Below are 16,020 nucleotides of genomic sequence, written 5' to 3' on the forward strand. Positions count from 1 at the left end.
ATGTGTGTACATATTAGCAATACTCGAATGTAAACAGCATGGATTGCACGTTGTTTACGTTCAGTGCCGCCAATATGGCCGATTGATGATGTGTTGTGAAAACACTCTATTCTGTTTTTTAAAAATTCATACCATGTGCGTAATTCAAACTGGTTAACCATTTAAACTGGTATATCTCTTAGTACTAGGCTACATCAACCATGTAATTTCTGATAAAACATAAGAAATAATAACTCAAAATACCACATGTACTACAATTATTACACAAAATAAAGCATTTTAATGACAAAAATGTTTACAACCACAAATCACAAGTGAAGAAACACCCTAAAATGTAGTTCAAAAGTCATTTGTAGGCGTCGCCCTGACTAACTCGGCTTGACTGCCAACTATTCCAGATATGGGGCATCTTTCAGGTACTTTATTAAGTGGCTCTGGGAGTCCAGCAGTCGCTGAACACAATTTCTTGGATGGTGGTGCACAGGAAAGGTCAAGGATGTCATCATGGTGTGTGTGTCGCCTTATATCTTCTAACAGATCCTTAAGGCGATCGGCTACTGAATCTAGAAATGTCCTATCCTGTATGTAGCATGTCAATTCTGATATCTCCTTTAACAAGGTACCACACTTTTCTCTTTTTTCTGCATTAGGAGAGGTCAGGATGGTCTCAAAGGGAGCAGCGGGAGACGGACATCTCTCTGGACTGGAGGTGCAGCTGTCTCTCTCTGGATTAGTATCGTTCTCCTGATTGTTCTTCAAAACCTCTTCGCCTTGAAGATCAGCTGGAAGCGTCCCAGATTGTCCCAGGCAAACTTCGTCAAACGTGAAGAGAGGGTTCGTCCTGTACGCAGCACTCAGATTCTCCCAACCCCAGCCAGGAACTAAGGTAAAAATTGCACAGAAATGCTGGCACGGGAGAAGATGTCTCTGCCAGTCAATGCACGTACATGAAGGCAACTCATCGTCGGTTCCAAAATTCACCTGATGTTTTTCCTGTGAAGTTTGACTGTGAACACTGAAGATGTTTTTTCCAGAAGACATTATGTCACTTGTGTTATAGAGCAGTGACTCTTGGTGCTGTTTCATAATGTGTTGAGCAATAACTCTTGGTCTGTGCTTTACATAACAAGGCACATTGGTGCTATATTTGCCATTTGAGCATTTGATATTTAATTCAACATACCTGTATATGGAAAAAAAAAAAGATTTTTAGTTAGTCCAGTTTGTGTTCAGTTTGCCAATCATTAAATAAATCTCACAAAAACATGTCAAGGTCACATTATAGCTAATTTTACTAATATTACAGTATATATACTATTGTTTGTTATGTTAACCATACTAATATATGATTATATATACTAATATATTAATCATCTCTCTTAACTATAAATACTGTAAAAATAACAATATTTTACACAAATTGAACAAAAATGGTATCTTACATTAATATACATAAAATAAAGCCTGCTGTGTGTATATATATATATATATAAATTCAGAATAGTAAATGGAAAATACATGTTACTGTTATTGTGTTACTGTTAATGTGTGTGTGTATTATTTTTTAAGTATTATATAATTTATATTTAAATTATATTTTGTATTTAAAATTAAATATATATATATAATTTTAAATATGAAATATAATTTAAATATAAATGATTTAATACTTAATAATAATAATAATTAAAAGAATATAGATTTATTAATTTTATCTAATAAATATATATTTTTTCACATTGTAAACTTTTTTGGGATAATCATTATTTTAAAATAATTATTTTAAAATAATGATATTGTGATATATATATATATATATATATATATATTGTATATATATATATATCACAATAGTAAATGAAAAATACATGTTATTGTTATAGAGAAAAAAAAAAGTGTGTGTGTGTATTATTTTTAAGTATTATATAATTTATATTTAAATTATATTTTGTATTTAAAATTAAATATTTATATATATATATATATATATATATATATATATATATATATATATATATATATATATATATATACACAATTTTAAATACAAAATATAATTTAAATATAAATTATTTAATACTTAATAATTTATTATTAAGTAATTTATTATAATATTTATTATTTATTAATTTTATCTAATAAATATATATTTTTCCACATTTTAAACTTTTTTGGGATAATCATTATTTTAATATTTTTTGTATTAATGTATTATTTTATTTTTTATTTAGGCTTGGGGTGAAATATGACTTTCCACAACAGTCCAGTTCTTACTTTTGATACGATCTTGGCAGGAAGTGTTTCATAATGACTATTAGAGTTTCGCTGAGACTGCAGTTTCTGTGTCCCTTGAGGTGTGAATGCTTCAGCACATCCTTTTCCCTTTCAACACCTTTATTTTTAAAAGCGACCACATTTACATGCACATTTCCTAACATGTTCACCCACCTCTAATAAAAGGAAAGAGAAGATCATTACTTGCGTCATACTAGTTTTCACACTCTCATTGTTACAGACAACAAAACGGACAAACAGAATAACACTCTCACCTCTGCATGAACAAGCCATGTGCTGACAAACTTTTTCAGCTTCTCATTTGACTGCCAGTCTGGATGTTGTTGAAGGGTAACAGTGTTCTTCTCAAACTCCTCATTCGTCTGAGAATCTGCAATGGCCCGTAGAAGTTTAAGAACCTCTTCCTGAGATGCCACACCATTGTCCTTTTTTCTTGTCCACTCCGTCCATGCCTTCTCTTGGTGAACATCACAGAGGAGCACTTTAGAGCCTAACAGCAAAAATGTTCACTTGTCAGATCTGACATTTTAAAACATTTTGAAGCAACTATCTGCTTATACAGCTTATGATTTAATGCAACAGGCTGAAAGACGACAAGAAGACATTCACATAAATCAATAATTTAGCATAAATATGTGATGGCCTTCAACATTTCTAAAATCAAGAACTGAAATAAGATTAAAAATATTATGAAATAGATATAATATGAAATAATAGTAATCACTCTTGCTCATATCACTTGAAGGAAGTTACATATTTTACATATATCACCTAAAAGTGATCATTTCAGGTCATATAATGAGGTTTAAAAAATTCCAAATCTGATTGTAATCTGTATATATATATATATATATATATATATATATATATATATATATATAATCATCCAAAATATAATTGTTTAATATTAATTTAATTTAATTACAATAAGATTTTTAAACATATATAATTATATATATAATTATATACAATTTTATATCAGATTATCATATTTTGGAACACCAATTATAATCCGAATCGGATTGTAATCTGATATTAGATCATAAGAAATATATATATATATATATATATATATATTGATTAAAATGATAAGTAATTTTTGATTATTATGTATGGATATAACATTATCAAAAATCTTATTCTAATCTTATATTATATAATAATTATATATATTTTTATTATTTAATATCAGATTATAGTCAGAATTTGAATTTAGAGAAAATAGGTGATCCAAAATCTGATTTTAATTGGATATTAAATTATATATATATATATATATATATATATATATATATATATATATATATATAGATATATATATATATATCACCAAGGTGTGAGTATATATAATTATATTTCTTATAAAATCATCCCAAATTATTTAATATTATTAATATAATATAAAAAATCATAATGATTTGTAATATCTATATATATAATAAATGATTAAATGAGGAAAATTTAATAAAGTGAAAATTATATATATATCTGATATTAAATAATAATTAATTTCTTATTATTTAATATCAGATTACAATCAGATTTTGATTGTAATTGGTATTCCAAAATTTGATAATCTGATTTTATATAAATAGGATATGATAAACTTTTTATATAAATATAGATAAAAATAATATATATAATATAATATAATATAATATAAATAAAAAAATCTTACTGTCATCTGATATAAAATAATAACTATATTTTGGATGATATATATATATATATATATATATATATATATAATATAAAATCAAATGATGAAATGTTGTTTAAAATATTTACTTTATAACGTGTATATATATATATATATATATATATATTATTATTATATATATAAAATAAAAATATTAATATATATAAAATAAATATCAAATGATGAAATGACCGATAATTTTTGAGGAAAATTGAAAAAACTGAAAGTTGGATAAAGAGGAAAATTGTTTAAAGTATTTACTTTATAACGTGCATAAAGATAAACACAGTTAATATGTTGTTAATATCATAATTCATATTATACAAAATAAATCAATATATTTCAGAAATTCAGAATTTTGAGGAAAATTATGGATTATTGAATTTGGAAGTGGTCTAGCAGTGCAGCTATTAGATTTTTCATGCCAACTCCTCTCGTCTAGTTTAAATAAAATATACATTTACACACTTGTAAACACACCCTTAAACACCTCCTCTAAAGCACTGATTTCCGCCTCGCAGAAGTCCACCATGAAGTGTGATGGATTCCAGTCTGAATTCCACTTCTGAAACACCTTCAAGGCTTCTGCGATGTCCTCTTTAGTCTCTGTCTGAGTGACAAACACTCCAACAGCAGCGTAGCTCACATTTGTCCTCACCCACAGAAAATAGAGCGGCAGTGAATTTCTGTGTGGCAAAGACAAGTAAATAGTTTTTCATTTCAATGAAACTAAGATTTAATTCTTGTGCACTAGTACTCATTAAATGACACACCTGCCAGCTCGATAAGTTTCATCCAGTAAGCACATGTGCTGTCCATACAGTAACATAAGCCTCTTCTGCCAAGGTGTTTGCAAGCACAGCAGCATTTTCAAAACGCTACCATCCTCCTCCTTCTGAGAGGGTCTGTACTCAACAGAACAGCCCTCTTCTTTCCATGTGTTTACCAAGGCCTACAATGTATAACCTGTCAATTAATCATTTTAAAAAGTTTTGAAGGCAATAAAAACAATTCTGCAATATAAAACATGATTAATGTTCAAAGAAAGCCAACATGAAATCTGAACTAACTTTAGTCCTGGTCTAACCTCCACTTTAGATACAACTTCCCTTATTAGGGAGCTGTCACTAAGTTTTTATGTGCATCATTTAACGTTTTAACTTTAAAATACATCATATTAGCAAAGCTGGTTTTGAATGTCATTTCATGTTGACTTTGGTTATTTGTAACAGCACCTCAATCATGTGGCAGTTTTTACCTGTAGATTATGATGGTCTGCACTAGACTTCCTGTTTCCTGCCTTGACTTTTTTTATGATGTTCGAAATGTCTCTTGATTCCTGCAAGCAAAACAAAATTATGGTCACCAATGCTTCCTTTATTTGATTAAAAATACAGTAAAAATGATAATATTCTGAAATATTATTACAGTTCAAAATAACTTTTTTCTATTTGAATATATTTTAAAATGTAATTTATTTTTGTGATGCAAAGCTGAATTTTCAGCATCATTACTCCAGTCTTCAGTGTCACATGATCCTTCAGAAATCAATCTAACATGCTGATTTGCTGCTCAAGGAACATTTATTATTGTAAAACTGTCATTTCTAGGATTCTTTGATGAATGGGAAGTTCAAAAGAGCAACATTTATTTGAAATAGGAATCGTTTATTACATTATAAATGGCTTTACTGTCACTTTTGATCAATTTAATGCATCCTTGCTGTATAAAAGTATTAATTTCTTTCAATAAAAATAACGAAATGTCACATTAGTCTGCCATAACTTGTGAGATCAATCCTAAGGCACAAACCTTTCCAAAAATGGGGTGGTTTTGATGCTCTTTAATATCTGGGAAACTGGCCGCAAACATTTCTTCTGTGCGCACACGTTTTGGATCAAGTCTCAGCGCTTCTCTAACAGCTGATGACATTTCTCGTTTCTGATATGGGTTATCTTCAGTTATCTGGTGACGGAAAACACAAAAATATTGTTGCAATTTCCAGGAAATGTGTAAACACTTGCAAATATGCAGTGGGGCAAGATGGTCAATTGAGACTTGTTTGGAAACAACCTCTGATTACAGTTTTTCTCGATTGCTAAAACACTATAACCAGTCTTTTAAACTAAAATTTCAAAACCATAATGCCATTTTTCAAAAAGCACACCCATTTCCCTAAACTATAAACACTATTCCCCTACTTTAACACATGAGTCAGATTTGGTGAACTGTTACTGCAAAACTCTACACACAAATCCCTACATTTCTCAGTGCTTACCCCATGTGGTCATTTAGAAAGCACTAGTATTCAATATTGTTCACTCAAGTCTGCAAAGTTTGAGCTCAATTAGCACACAATTACCCAAGTGGAAACACTAGGAGTCAAAATTTATCACACACCAATCAGAACCTTCGATGGAGATAAAAGGGCCAAAGTCAGCTTACAGTTTGGTGCATTTCTCAGATCAGAAATGAAATTCTCAAAACTACTTGTTCAACCTCCACATCATCTAGTCACTTGTGCACATCATAAAATGTTTCTAATTTTTTAAAAACAAATTGCGTTTGCTTTGGTATGTTCATGCAACTGATTATGCAACTGATTTGTCTGCGGTTTCCTACATTATCAGTTCCTATTGTCATGTTGCTCAAAATGTATTACATGTATATAGTTCTCTGTGCTATAGTCTTACCCCTCAAAATATCAAGTCATTAGCTCATGGAATATGTCTTTACAGTAAATGCTAAATTTTTGATCTAGTTGTCATAAACTGTCAAGCATATTCTACACATTTCTATTAGACTTTTTGTAAATTTGCCATGAATTGTTCAAGTGAATATTGACTTTCACTAATGTAGAAACTACAGATCAACCAATGATAAAGCAAGTCTCTGAAACAGCTCAAAGGTACATCTCAACATCTCATGAACCTTCAAATGGAAAGCATAAATAGACAGAGGACAACACAAGAGTTACAAATTCTGACAGTGGACTTTCTAATTTATATTTCCGCCTTTACTCTTATTTCTTTTTCTTTTCTATTTCACAGTGACTTTGTAATGTATTTGTATTTTATTTATTTCTTTTTTTATCTATATATATATTTTTTTTTTTTGTCCGACGACTACTAAAATTGTAAGTGTGAATCCTATCCGGTCTTTTTCAGTCATAAACCCCGCATACAGTAATGTGAAATTTCGAAGAGGAAGAGTAGGAGGTAAAAGAGAAAGAGGATGAGACGAAGGAGGAGGATGATGACAACAACATGGAAGAGAAATAGGAAGGGCAAGGGCAAGAAAACAAGCAGTCTCATATATTTTAGTTGATGCATGCCAGGGTTGGATCAGGCTTGCAAGAGTGCTACCTTTTTTTTTTTAGCAGTTTTACCACTGCTGCCTGTCCAGGGTCAATTTAGTCTGTGATGTTGAGGAGGTTCTTTGGCCTGTTCCAGACCAAAGACAGGATGCTGGGGCAGAACAATTATTTTTGTTGTCTACAGTACAATAAATTAAGGATTAAAACACTTGCAAATGCATACATTTGTTGTGTTCATCATGTGAATTTTTTTTTTTTTTCAAGCAACACTTGTTACCAGTTTTCGTAGTATTGTTTTGAATTGATCTCATCAGTGTGTAAAACTGTGTTGTAGTGTGTGTGTTTTTGAGGGTTTGTGTGTCATGTCTGAGAGCAAAGTTTGTTTTTTTCAGCAAGATTGAATTGTTTTGAGTGGAGAGCTTCATTTTGACCTGAATATAGTAAGTTCGGGGAATTGAGTTAGAAGTTACGGATTTGTGTCTAGAGTTTTGCAAAACCGAGGCATAATTTCAAGAAATGTGTTTAAGCAATTGAGAAAAACTGTAACAAAAAAGAAATCAATTGCATCATTTGATGCTTCATGTTGGTAATATATTAGACAATTACACATTCATCTTGCTGTTGTTGTCCTCACAAATATTACTGATCTGACACAATATATTAAGTGTACTTTATACTCTGGAAACCTCGCAATATGAACCACATTTATGGTTGCAGGACAACCCATTTTTTTAGTTGGCTGCATCAAGCGTCTTGTTTTAAGGCATGAATATTCATGACCTTGTGCCTGAAACAGAAAACATACAGAATAAAAGTCATTTTAACCACAAGACAACCAAATATGATCAGACATTTGTGTGAACCTCTTACTTTACTCTCCTGACGTCTTTGTTTGGCTTTGGCATGCTTGTCTCTTCCTTGGTGACATATATATGTCTTTTTCCCAATAATCTTGAAAGGCACACCATTGAAGGGAACGGTCTTCACTTCCCACTGTAGCTGTTTTTCCACTGTCAGATCTAAAAATAAAAATCAAAATAGAGAAGAATAAGAAATCTGAGTGGTGCTGTATAGTGGATAGTTAATAGTATGCTAAATGGTTGTTAGGGCGTTGTTAAGAGGTTGCAAAAGTATTCAAAAGATTAATTATCAAGATACGGGTCATTCTGTAATTAGGGGTACATTTAGAATTTGACAATGTGAAGAAAAACTTTTCCTTTTTCCCAAAAACCCAAATATGACCTTACATAGCTGCTTTGAAACAATTTATATTGTATAAAGTGCTATATAAATAAAGGTGATCTGTAGGAATATGTGCATAAAATACCATTTATGTTTGCTACTGTCCACCATGTTACCTTTACTGGGTAACACAGTTGACAGGTAACTTAGTTGACATTTTTAGTGTTTTGGGCCTATACTCAACATGGAAGCCCAGAACTACTGAGTATATGTGACCCTGGACCACAAAACCTTAAGTCGCCAAAAATACACTGTATGGGTCAAAATTATAGATTTTTCTTTTATGCCAAAAATCATTAGGAAATTAACTATGATCCATGATGATATTTTCTAAATTTTCTATTGTAAATATATCAAAACTTAATTTTGATTAGTAATATGCATTGCAAAAAACTTAATTTGGACAACTTTAAAGGTGATTTTCTCAATATTTAGATTTTTTTTGCATCCTCAGATTCCATATTCTGAAATAGTTGTATCTTGGCCAAATATTGTTCTATCCTAACAAACCATACATCAACGGAAAGCTTATTTATTCAGGTTTAGGATGATGTATAATACTCAATTTTGAAAAATTTACCCTTATGACTGGTTTTGTGGTCCAGGGTCACATATGGTATGTTTAGAAATGTTTTTATAAACAAAACATACGTTTTAGTTAAATTGTCTTGTTTGCAGCAATAATACTTGTGTAACATGGTTGACAGTCAGTTAATCCACTCTTAACACAGGTTTACTAGTTTAACCAATATTAGGGGAAAGAGAGAGAACATAACGTCTAGTGTTTTATCCATATGTGCTTCTAGAGGAAATATCATCATACTGTGCAAATTATGCCAGAATGGAACAAACCATTCGTTTTTGAGGGGGGGTTTCTAGTGGGTAACTTAGTTGACAATGTTTTTGGACAAATAAAACAAGTTATATCACAATAAACACTTATTATTTTTAAAACACACCCAAATGTCTTAATAACCTAATCAAACTGAAGGCAAAACTATGAAATTAATTTAGATTTGATGTAATTTAATGCTTAAATGCAGAGTAGAATGAGCAACTTTACAATATATATATATATATAAAAAATAGATACACTTCATGGACATGAGATGTGCCCACAGTTATAGTATGACTCATGCAGTTGTAGTTATTAGTACGTTGCAATATGCAAAAGTCGTTTTATTATGTTATTATATTACAAGTTATTATGTGTCACAAAATATCTAGGGTTGAGGTTAGTTCAGATCGCTAACTTTGAGCATGAGCAGCGGTAATAACTGCACAGGTAATTAAAAACCATTAAACACATCTAGAACTTCAGATTTTTGAAACCTACCATTTTTGCCAAATGCACGATCGCTTTTCAAAACGACAAACTTTGTGTTCGTGTCTTCTTCGTACTGCTGAAGACATGCATTGAAATCTTCAAGAGACTCGAAGGTTTCAACGCTCCCCATTATTTTATTTCGGGTTCACATTAGTAAGCAGGGTCGCAGCATCATCATTCTGTGAAAGTCTCGCGAGACCGTAACGGCAGCCCCTCGTTGCATAGAATATACTCTCGCGATACTTTACTGGTGTACGCTCTTTTATACAGTCAAATCGTTAAAATCAGAAGCAGCTGATTAATAACCAACTAGCTCATTAATTACAAACAATAAAAACTTATTTACGTGAGCAAGGTCATCACGAAGAAGTGCTTAGGACGTCGGTCAATGGGACCTCCTCTCCAGAAGGTGGCGGAGACGACACACTTGGCTTGATTTGTTAGTGCAGAAGAAGAGTAGACATCAAACGACAATGGTGAGCAAGCATATTTTGCTTCGTTTAATTTTTTTTAAACAGTTTGTTTTTTATCTTTAATATATACATTTATATGTATAGTTTAGAAATGAATTATGCATATTTAGAGCTGCTAGACATTTGTCTCCAATGGAGTGTTTGTTAGACAGCAAAGCAGGGAAGTTAGCATGTAGTGTTAGCTTATAAACAAGGTAACGTTATTATATAAAATAATAATTGTATGATTAATAATGTCAGTACGTTTGTTTATGATTATATTCACCTATTAATAAACATTGGTACTGGTATTAAAGACAAATTATATAAATAGATGTGTCAAATTGTCATATGCCTGCATTATCATCGTGTGTTTACAAATGTTATTACCTTATTGAATATAAAGGAACACTTATTTTATTATATGCTATCTATCTGTCTATATTAAATATAAGGACGCAATCAAAAAAATAATCAATTCATGAGTGAGTTTAAGTGATAGACATCATCAAAACATGTTAAATGATTTTTTTCATTTACAGGGTCAAAGTCAGAGTGGAGGACAAGGACCAGGTGGTGGGAAGAAAGATGACAAGGCAAGTATTTGTTAAAAAACATTAAAAAAAAAAAAAAGCGTCTGAGGAGATTCATCTCGGACAAATGTAGCATTTAGATCAATTTTTGGCTGATTAATAATTTCTGTGCATTGAATTTCAGGATAAGAAAAAGAAATATGAGCCTCCCATTCCCACAAGAGTTGGGAAAAAGAAGAAGAAAGTGAAGGGACCAGATGCTGCTAGCAAGCTCCCTCTGGGTAAAATAAACATCATTATACCTTAACCAAATCTGTTGAGAGGCTGTTAGATTGTAGTGATCCATAAATTCACGACTATCGCTTTCACTGTCCCTTTCTTTTTCAGTCACTCCACACACACAGTGCAGACTGAAACTCCTCAAACAAGAGAGAATTAAAGATTATCTGCTGATGGAGGAGGAGTTCATCAGGAACCAGGAGCAGATGAAACCCCTGGAGGAGAAACAGGAAGTGAGCACATTGATTACTGTGTGTTTGTTTTAATCAGAACCACCATAATTTGGTATTACAAAGTAGAATACAAATATTTAACGAAAGAAATTAAATCTACAAACACAATCCAGATATAAATCAAGCCCAGCCCTTGACATCATGTTTTGTTTATAGGAGGAGAGATCTAAAGTGGATGATCTTAGAGGGACGCCCATGTCTGTGGGAACTCTGGAAGAGATCATCGACGATAATCACGCCATTGTGTCGACATCAGTGGGCTCTGAACATTACGTCAGTATTCTGTCGTTTGTAGATAAAGACCTTCTTGAGCCCGGCTGCTCAGTGTTGCTGAACCACAAGGTTAGTGAACTGTTTAAAATCACTGAATAGAGCTTAGGATACTGAAAGATAAATAGACATAAATATTGACTCACTTACTTGACTTTATTTGAATACAGTCAATTTTATTACTGAATTTTAAATGTTTTATTATAATAACATTATTCTTATTTAATTAAGTTATGTATTATAATATGTGTTCTATATTAATTATATCTATTAGATTAGTTTATGTTTTAATAATTTATATAATTGTTTGCAGGTTCATGCAGTAATTGGAGTGCTGATGGATGACACAGACCCTCTGGTGACTGTAATGAAAGTAGAAAAAGCCCCACAGGAGACATATGCAGACATCGGAGGTCTGGACAGCCAGATTCAAGAGATCAAGGTGACAGATCAGACACTTTAAAATTAATTTAATTTCAAAGTAACGTAAAACTGCAAAAAAGTATTTTTTTTATTTTGATTGGTTTATAAAAATAGGACATACACTACCAGTCAAAAGTTTTTGAACAGTAAGATTTTTAATGTTTTTAAGGAAGTCTCTTCTGCTCACCAAGCCTGCATTTATTTGATCCAAAGTACAGCAAAAGCAGGAAAATGTTAAAATATTTTTACTATTTAAAATAACTGTTTTCTATGTAACTATATTTTAAAATGTAATTTATTCCTGTGATCAAAGCTAAATTTTCAGCAAAGTAAATTACTCAAGTCTTCAATGTCACATGAAATCATTTTAATATGCTGATTTGCTGTTAAGAAACATATTATTATTATTATTATTATTATTATTATTATTATTATTATTATCAATATATAAAATGGTTGAGTCAACCATTTTTTTTGGGAAAGTAATTATAGAAATTAATACTTTTATTTAGCAAGGATGCTTCAAATTGATCAAAAGTGATGATTAAGACATTTATAATATTACAAAAGATTTCTAATTCAGATAAATGCTTTTCTTCTGAACTTTCTATTCATCAAAGAAACCTGAAAAAATTCTACTCCGCTGTTTTCAACATAATTATAATAATATGTTGTAGAGCAGCAAATCAGAATATTAGAATTATTTTGAAGAATCATGTGACTGGAGTAATGATGCTAAAAATTAAGTTTTGAAATCACAGGAATAAATTACTTTTTAAAATATATTCAAATAGAAAACTTTAAATAGTAAAAATATTTCAAAATTGTACTGTTTTTGCTGTACTTTGGATCAAATAAATGCAGGCTTGGTGAGCAGAAGATACTTTAAAAAAAAAACATTAAACTTACTGTCCAAAAAAGTTTGACTGGTTGTGTACATGGCCTTGGTTATGTCAGCTGTTTAACTAAAAGTTGTTTCTTAAGCAAATACAGTTAATACATTTTGATTAAATGTGTTTTTCATAAATTTTTTTTTCTTTAGAATAACATGCATAAAAAAAATCAGGAACATTAATCAGGAAATTACCTGAAATCAAAATGAATTCCAAGGCATGTTTGACCTTGTGCATTTCTTCATGTAGGAGTCTGTGGAGCTTCCCCTCACACATCCAGAGTATTATGAAGAGATGGGAATAAAGCCGCCTAAAGGGGTCATTCTGTATGGTGCACCGGGAACAGGTCAGTCTGAGGAGTCTTAAAAACTGATTTGCATCTGTATGTTGTAATTTTTGTGTTTTTTGTGTTGATTGCCTGTATTGTTGATGTGCAGGCAAGACTCTTCTGGCAAAGGCGGTTGCGAACCAGACATCTGCCACCTTCTTGAGGGTGGTGGGCTCAGAGCTTATTCAGAAATACCTGGGCGATGGTCCCAAACTGGTGCGAGAGCTCTTCAGAGTGGCTGAGGAACACGCTCCGTCCATTGTCTTCATAGACGAGATTGACGCTATTGGCACAAAGAGGTGAGTACGAAGGATTTTGCTCACCAAGGCTGCGTTTGTTTGATCAAAATTACAGTAAAGACAATAATATTCTGAAATATTATTACAATTTAAAATAACTGTGTTTATTTGAATATATTTTAAAATGTAATTTATTTATGTGGTGCAAAGCTGAATTTTCAGCTTCATTACTCCAGTCTTTTGTCACATTTTTCAGAAATCATTCTGATATGTTGATTTTGCTGGCCAAAAAACTTTTTCTATAATTATCAATGTTAAAATCTTTTATATAATTTTTACTGTCACTTTTGATCAATTTATATAAGTACTATATATGAATCTGTGTGTGTGTGTGTGTGTGTGTGTGTGTGTGTGTGTGTGTGTATGTATATATATATATATATATATATATATATATATATATATATATATATATATATAGTTATAGTTATATAGTTATATATAGTTATAGAACAAACTAAATACAATTCTAAATGTTTAAATGTGTGGATTTTATTGCATTTTAAATGTATTATTAACAATATTTATACATTTTTTGAATACGCTTATTTACACAATATTCACTCATAATTCACAAACAAATGGACAAGCTTGTTGGTAGATTTTGTAGACTAACACTTACAAAATGTGAGCTATGCTGTATACATTTTATTAGTTATGTGATATGTAATCATACTATTAAAAAATACAATTTCTGTGTGACCCCTGGTGTGTGTATATCGGTTACAGATTGGATTATTTTTATTATAAACAGTGGTAAACACTGACTTTTGGCTGTTGTTTTTTGTCTGCAGGTATGACTCTAATTCAGGAGGCGAGCGTGAGATCCAGAGAACAATGTTGGAGCTGTTAAACCAGTTGGATGGATTTGACTCCCGCGGAGATGTTAAAGTCATCATGGCTACTAATAGGATAGAGACACTTGACCCAGCTCTCATTAGACCAGGTGAATTAGTCAGCTTATCATGTTTATTTCTGGTGTGGGTTTCACATGCTAATTGAATCAAAGTGGACTCACTGTCCTGAGACAAACTGTCCGATGTCACAATCATTATTATGAGAATTTTCTTTGTTTTAAATTGCACAAAATGACATGTAATAAAGGTTGAAATCCCTTTGTGTGATTTCACAGGTAGAATCGATCGTAAGATTGAGTTCCCTCTGCCGGATGAGAAGACCAAGCGCAGAATCTTTCAGATCCACACTAGCAGGATGACGGTAGCGGATGACGTGACTTTGGATGACCTCATCCTGGCTAAAGATGACCTCTCCGGTGCTGACATCAAGGTAGCATCAAAGGGTTGTTTAATTAAATAGATGCATAATGATTGCAATTTGATTACACAGGAAAATCGTATCTTGCAGAACAAGATATTTTGGTTTATCTGACCTTGTCTGACTAAATCACCATTTTAGTTAAGGTTTAAATGTATAGTCCACCCATTCTGCCATCATTTACTCACCCTATTGTTGGTCAAACCTGTTTGATAATGATTGTCGGTAAACAAATAGTTTTAGTTCCCATTGACTTCCATTGTATTTTTTTTGTCCATGCAATAGAAGTCAATGGGAACTCAAGCTCTTTAGTTACCAATTTCTTCTAAATATCTTCTTTTATGTTGCACTGAACAAAGTCATACAGGTTTAGAACAACATTAGGGTGAGTAAATAAAATATCACTAAAATATGAACATAGATCACAAATGATTGTAAACAAATCTGTATATGCACTCCATTGTACTTAATAGTGATTTTATGTGTTTTTTCCCCCAGGCCATTTGCACAGAGGCAGGGCTGATGGCTCTGAGGGAACGGCGAATGAAAGTTACTAATGAAGACTTCAAGAAGTCCAAAGAGAACGTCCTGTACAAGAAGCAGGAGGGGACACCGGAGGGACTCTACCTTTAAGATGTCGTTATCCAGTCTTACACCTTTTTGTCCACTTGATTCCTGACTAACCCTCTGTTGTTCATTTGTGCTCAATGCAATTAAATATTTCAGTTCACTGAGTTCTTTGAGCCTTTCCTGAATTCTCTGACAATTAAAGCCTGAGATCTACCTTTCATTGGTTTGGGTTTGAATTACTGTTTTGTGGAATGTTTCAGACATATTTTCTACTGATTCACTTAAATTGTGGTGGCTGAAAATGAATTTTCAGTTTGGGCCGAAATTGTTTTGGAGGGACAAAATCTTTGGCCATAACCTTGACATTTAATTAGTGCTTTTCTGATTTAATTTTTCATTTCTGTTTTTATGGTGTCATTAGTGTCTGTTTCCTGCACACAACATACAAGTAAGTTACAAATGGTAAACATGTCAGCTTTGTAGAGGCAAGGGCTGATAATATAGATTTTTCTTTTTTAATATCTACCTTATTCTACAACGCAGAAGTCAGCTTATGGACGTGACTTCCGGTGAGTAGCCAGTGTAA

The 16,020-nt window shown here is 31.7% G+C and overlaps 2 protein-coding genes across 5 annotated transcripts; one reads left to right on the forward strand and one right to left on the reverse strand.

Moving 5' to 3' along the window:
• Positions 1 to 282: 282 nt before the first annotated feature.
• Positions 283 to 10,100, reverse strand: LOC127179967 (uncharacterized). Of its 4 annotated transcripts, XM_051133824.1 has the most exons (10): positions 9,889 to 10,100; positions 8,181 to 8,329; positions 7,981 to 8,097; positions 5,807 to 5,959; positions 5,253 to 5,333; positions 4,768 to 4,946; positions 4,475 to 4,680; positions 2,550 to 2,785; positions 2,275 to 2,450; positions 284 to 1,183 (listed from the first exon to the last, which is right to left on the reverse strand). In XM_051133824.1, the coding sequence occupies exons 1-10, from the start codon at positions 10,007 to 10,009 to the stop codon at positions 340 to 342; spliced, it is 2,262 nt and encodes a 753-aa protein (XP_050989781.1). In that variant the 5' UTR covers positions 10,010 to 10,100; the 3' UTR covers positions 284 to 339. The 4 variants fall into 4 exon arrangements, with proteins under 4 accessions (XP_050989785.1, XP_050989784.1, XP_050989781.1 ...); XM_051133825.1 differs by lacking the exon at positions 7,981 to 8,097 and having other exon boundaries at positions 285 to 1,183; positions 4,463 to 4,680; XM_051133828.1 differs by lacking the exons at positions 8,181 to 8,329; positions 9,889 to 10,100 and having other exon boundaries at positions 283 to 1,183; positions 4,463 to 4,680; positions 7,997 to 8,082.
• Positions 10,101 to 10,166: 66 nt separating this feature from the next.
• psmc1a (proteasome 26S subunit, ATPase 1a) lies at positions 10,167 to 15,652 on the forward strand. The gene is made up of 11 exons (XM_051133829.1): positions 10,167 to 10,355; positions 10,874 to 10,927; positions 11,049 to 11,145; positions 11,252 to 11,376; positions 11,533 to 11,718; positions 11,960 to 12,088; positions 13,212 to 13,308; positions 13,400 to 13,589; positions 14,384 to 14,535; positions 14,722 to 14,876; positions 15,363 to 15,652. The coding sequence occupies exons 1-11, from the start codon at positions 10,353 to 10,355 to the stop codon at positions 15,495 to 15,497; spliced, it is 1,323 nt and encodes a 440-aa protein (XP_050989786.1). The 5' UTR covers positions 10,167 to 10,352; the 3' UTR covers positions 15,498 to 15,652.
• Positions 15,653 to 16,020: the final 368 nt, after the last annotated feature.

Source organism: Labeo rohita, chromosome 17 (genome assembly GCF_022985175.1).
Source record: "Labeo rohita strain BAU-BD-2019 chromosome 17, IGBB_LRoh.1.0, whole genome shotgun sequence".
NCBI lineage: Eukaryota > Metazoa > Chordata > Actinopteri > Cypriniformes > Cyprinidae > Labeo > Labeo rohita.

Bases quoted from the DNA above. Each gene is read 5' to 3' on its own strand.
- psmc1a (XM_051133829.1), top strand. The intron at 10,928-11,048 runs GCAAGTATTTGT...ATTGAATTTCAG, and splicing joins GTGGGAAGAAAGATGACAAG to GATAAGAAAAAGAAATATGA. The intron at 14,877-15,362 runs GTAGCATCAAAG...TTTTTCCCCCAG, and splicing joins TCTCCGGTGCTGACATCAAG to GCCATTTGCACAGAGGCAGG.
- LOC127179967 (XM_051133824.1), bottom strand. From the start codon at position 10,009: ATGGGGAGCGTTGAAACCTTCGAGTCTCTTGAAGATTTCAATGCATGT. The intron at 5,334-5,806 runs GTTTGTGCCTTA...TTTTGCTTGCAG, and splicing joins ACCACCCCATTTTTGGAAAG to GAATCAAGAGACATTTCGAA. The intron at 2,451-2,549 runs GTGAGAGTGTTA...TCCTTTTATTAG, and splicing joins CATGGCTTGTTCATGCAGAG to AGGTGGGTGAACATGTTAGG.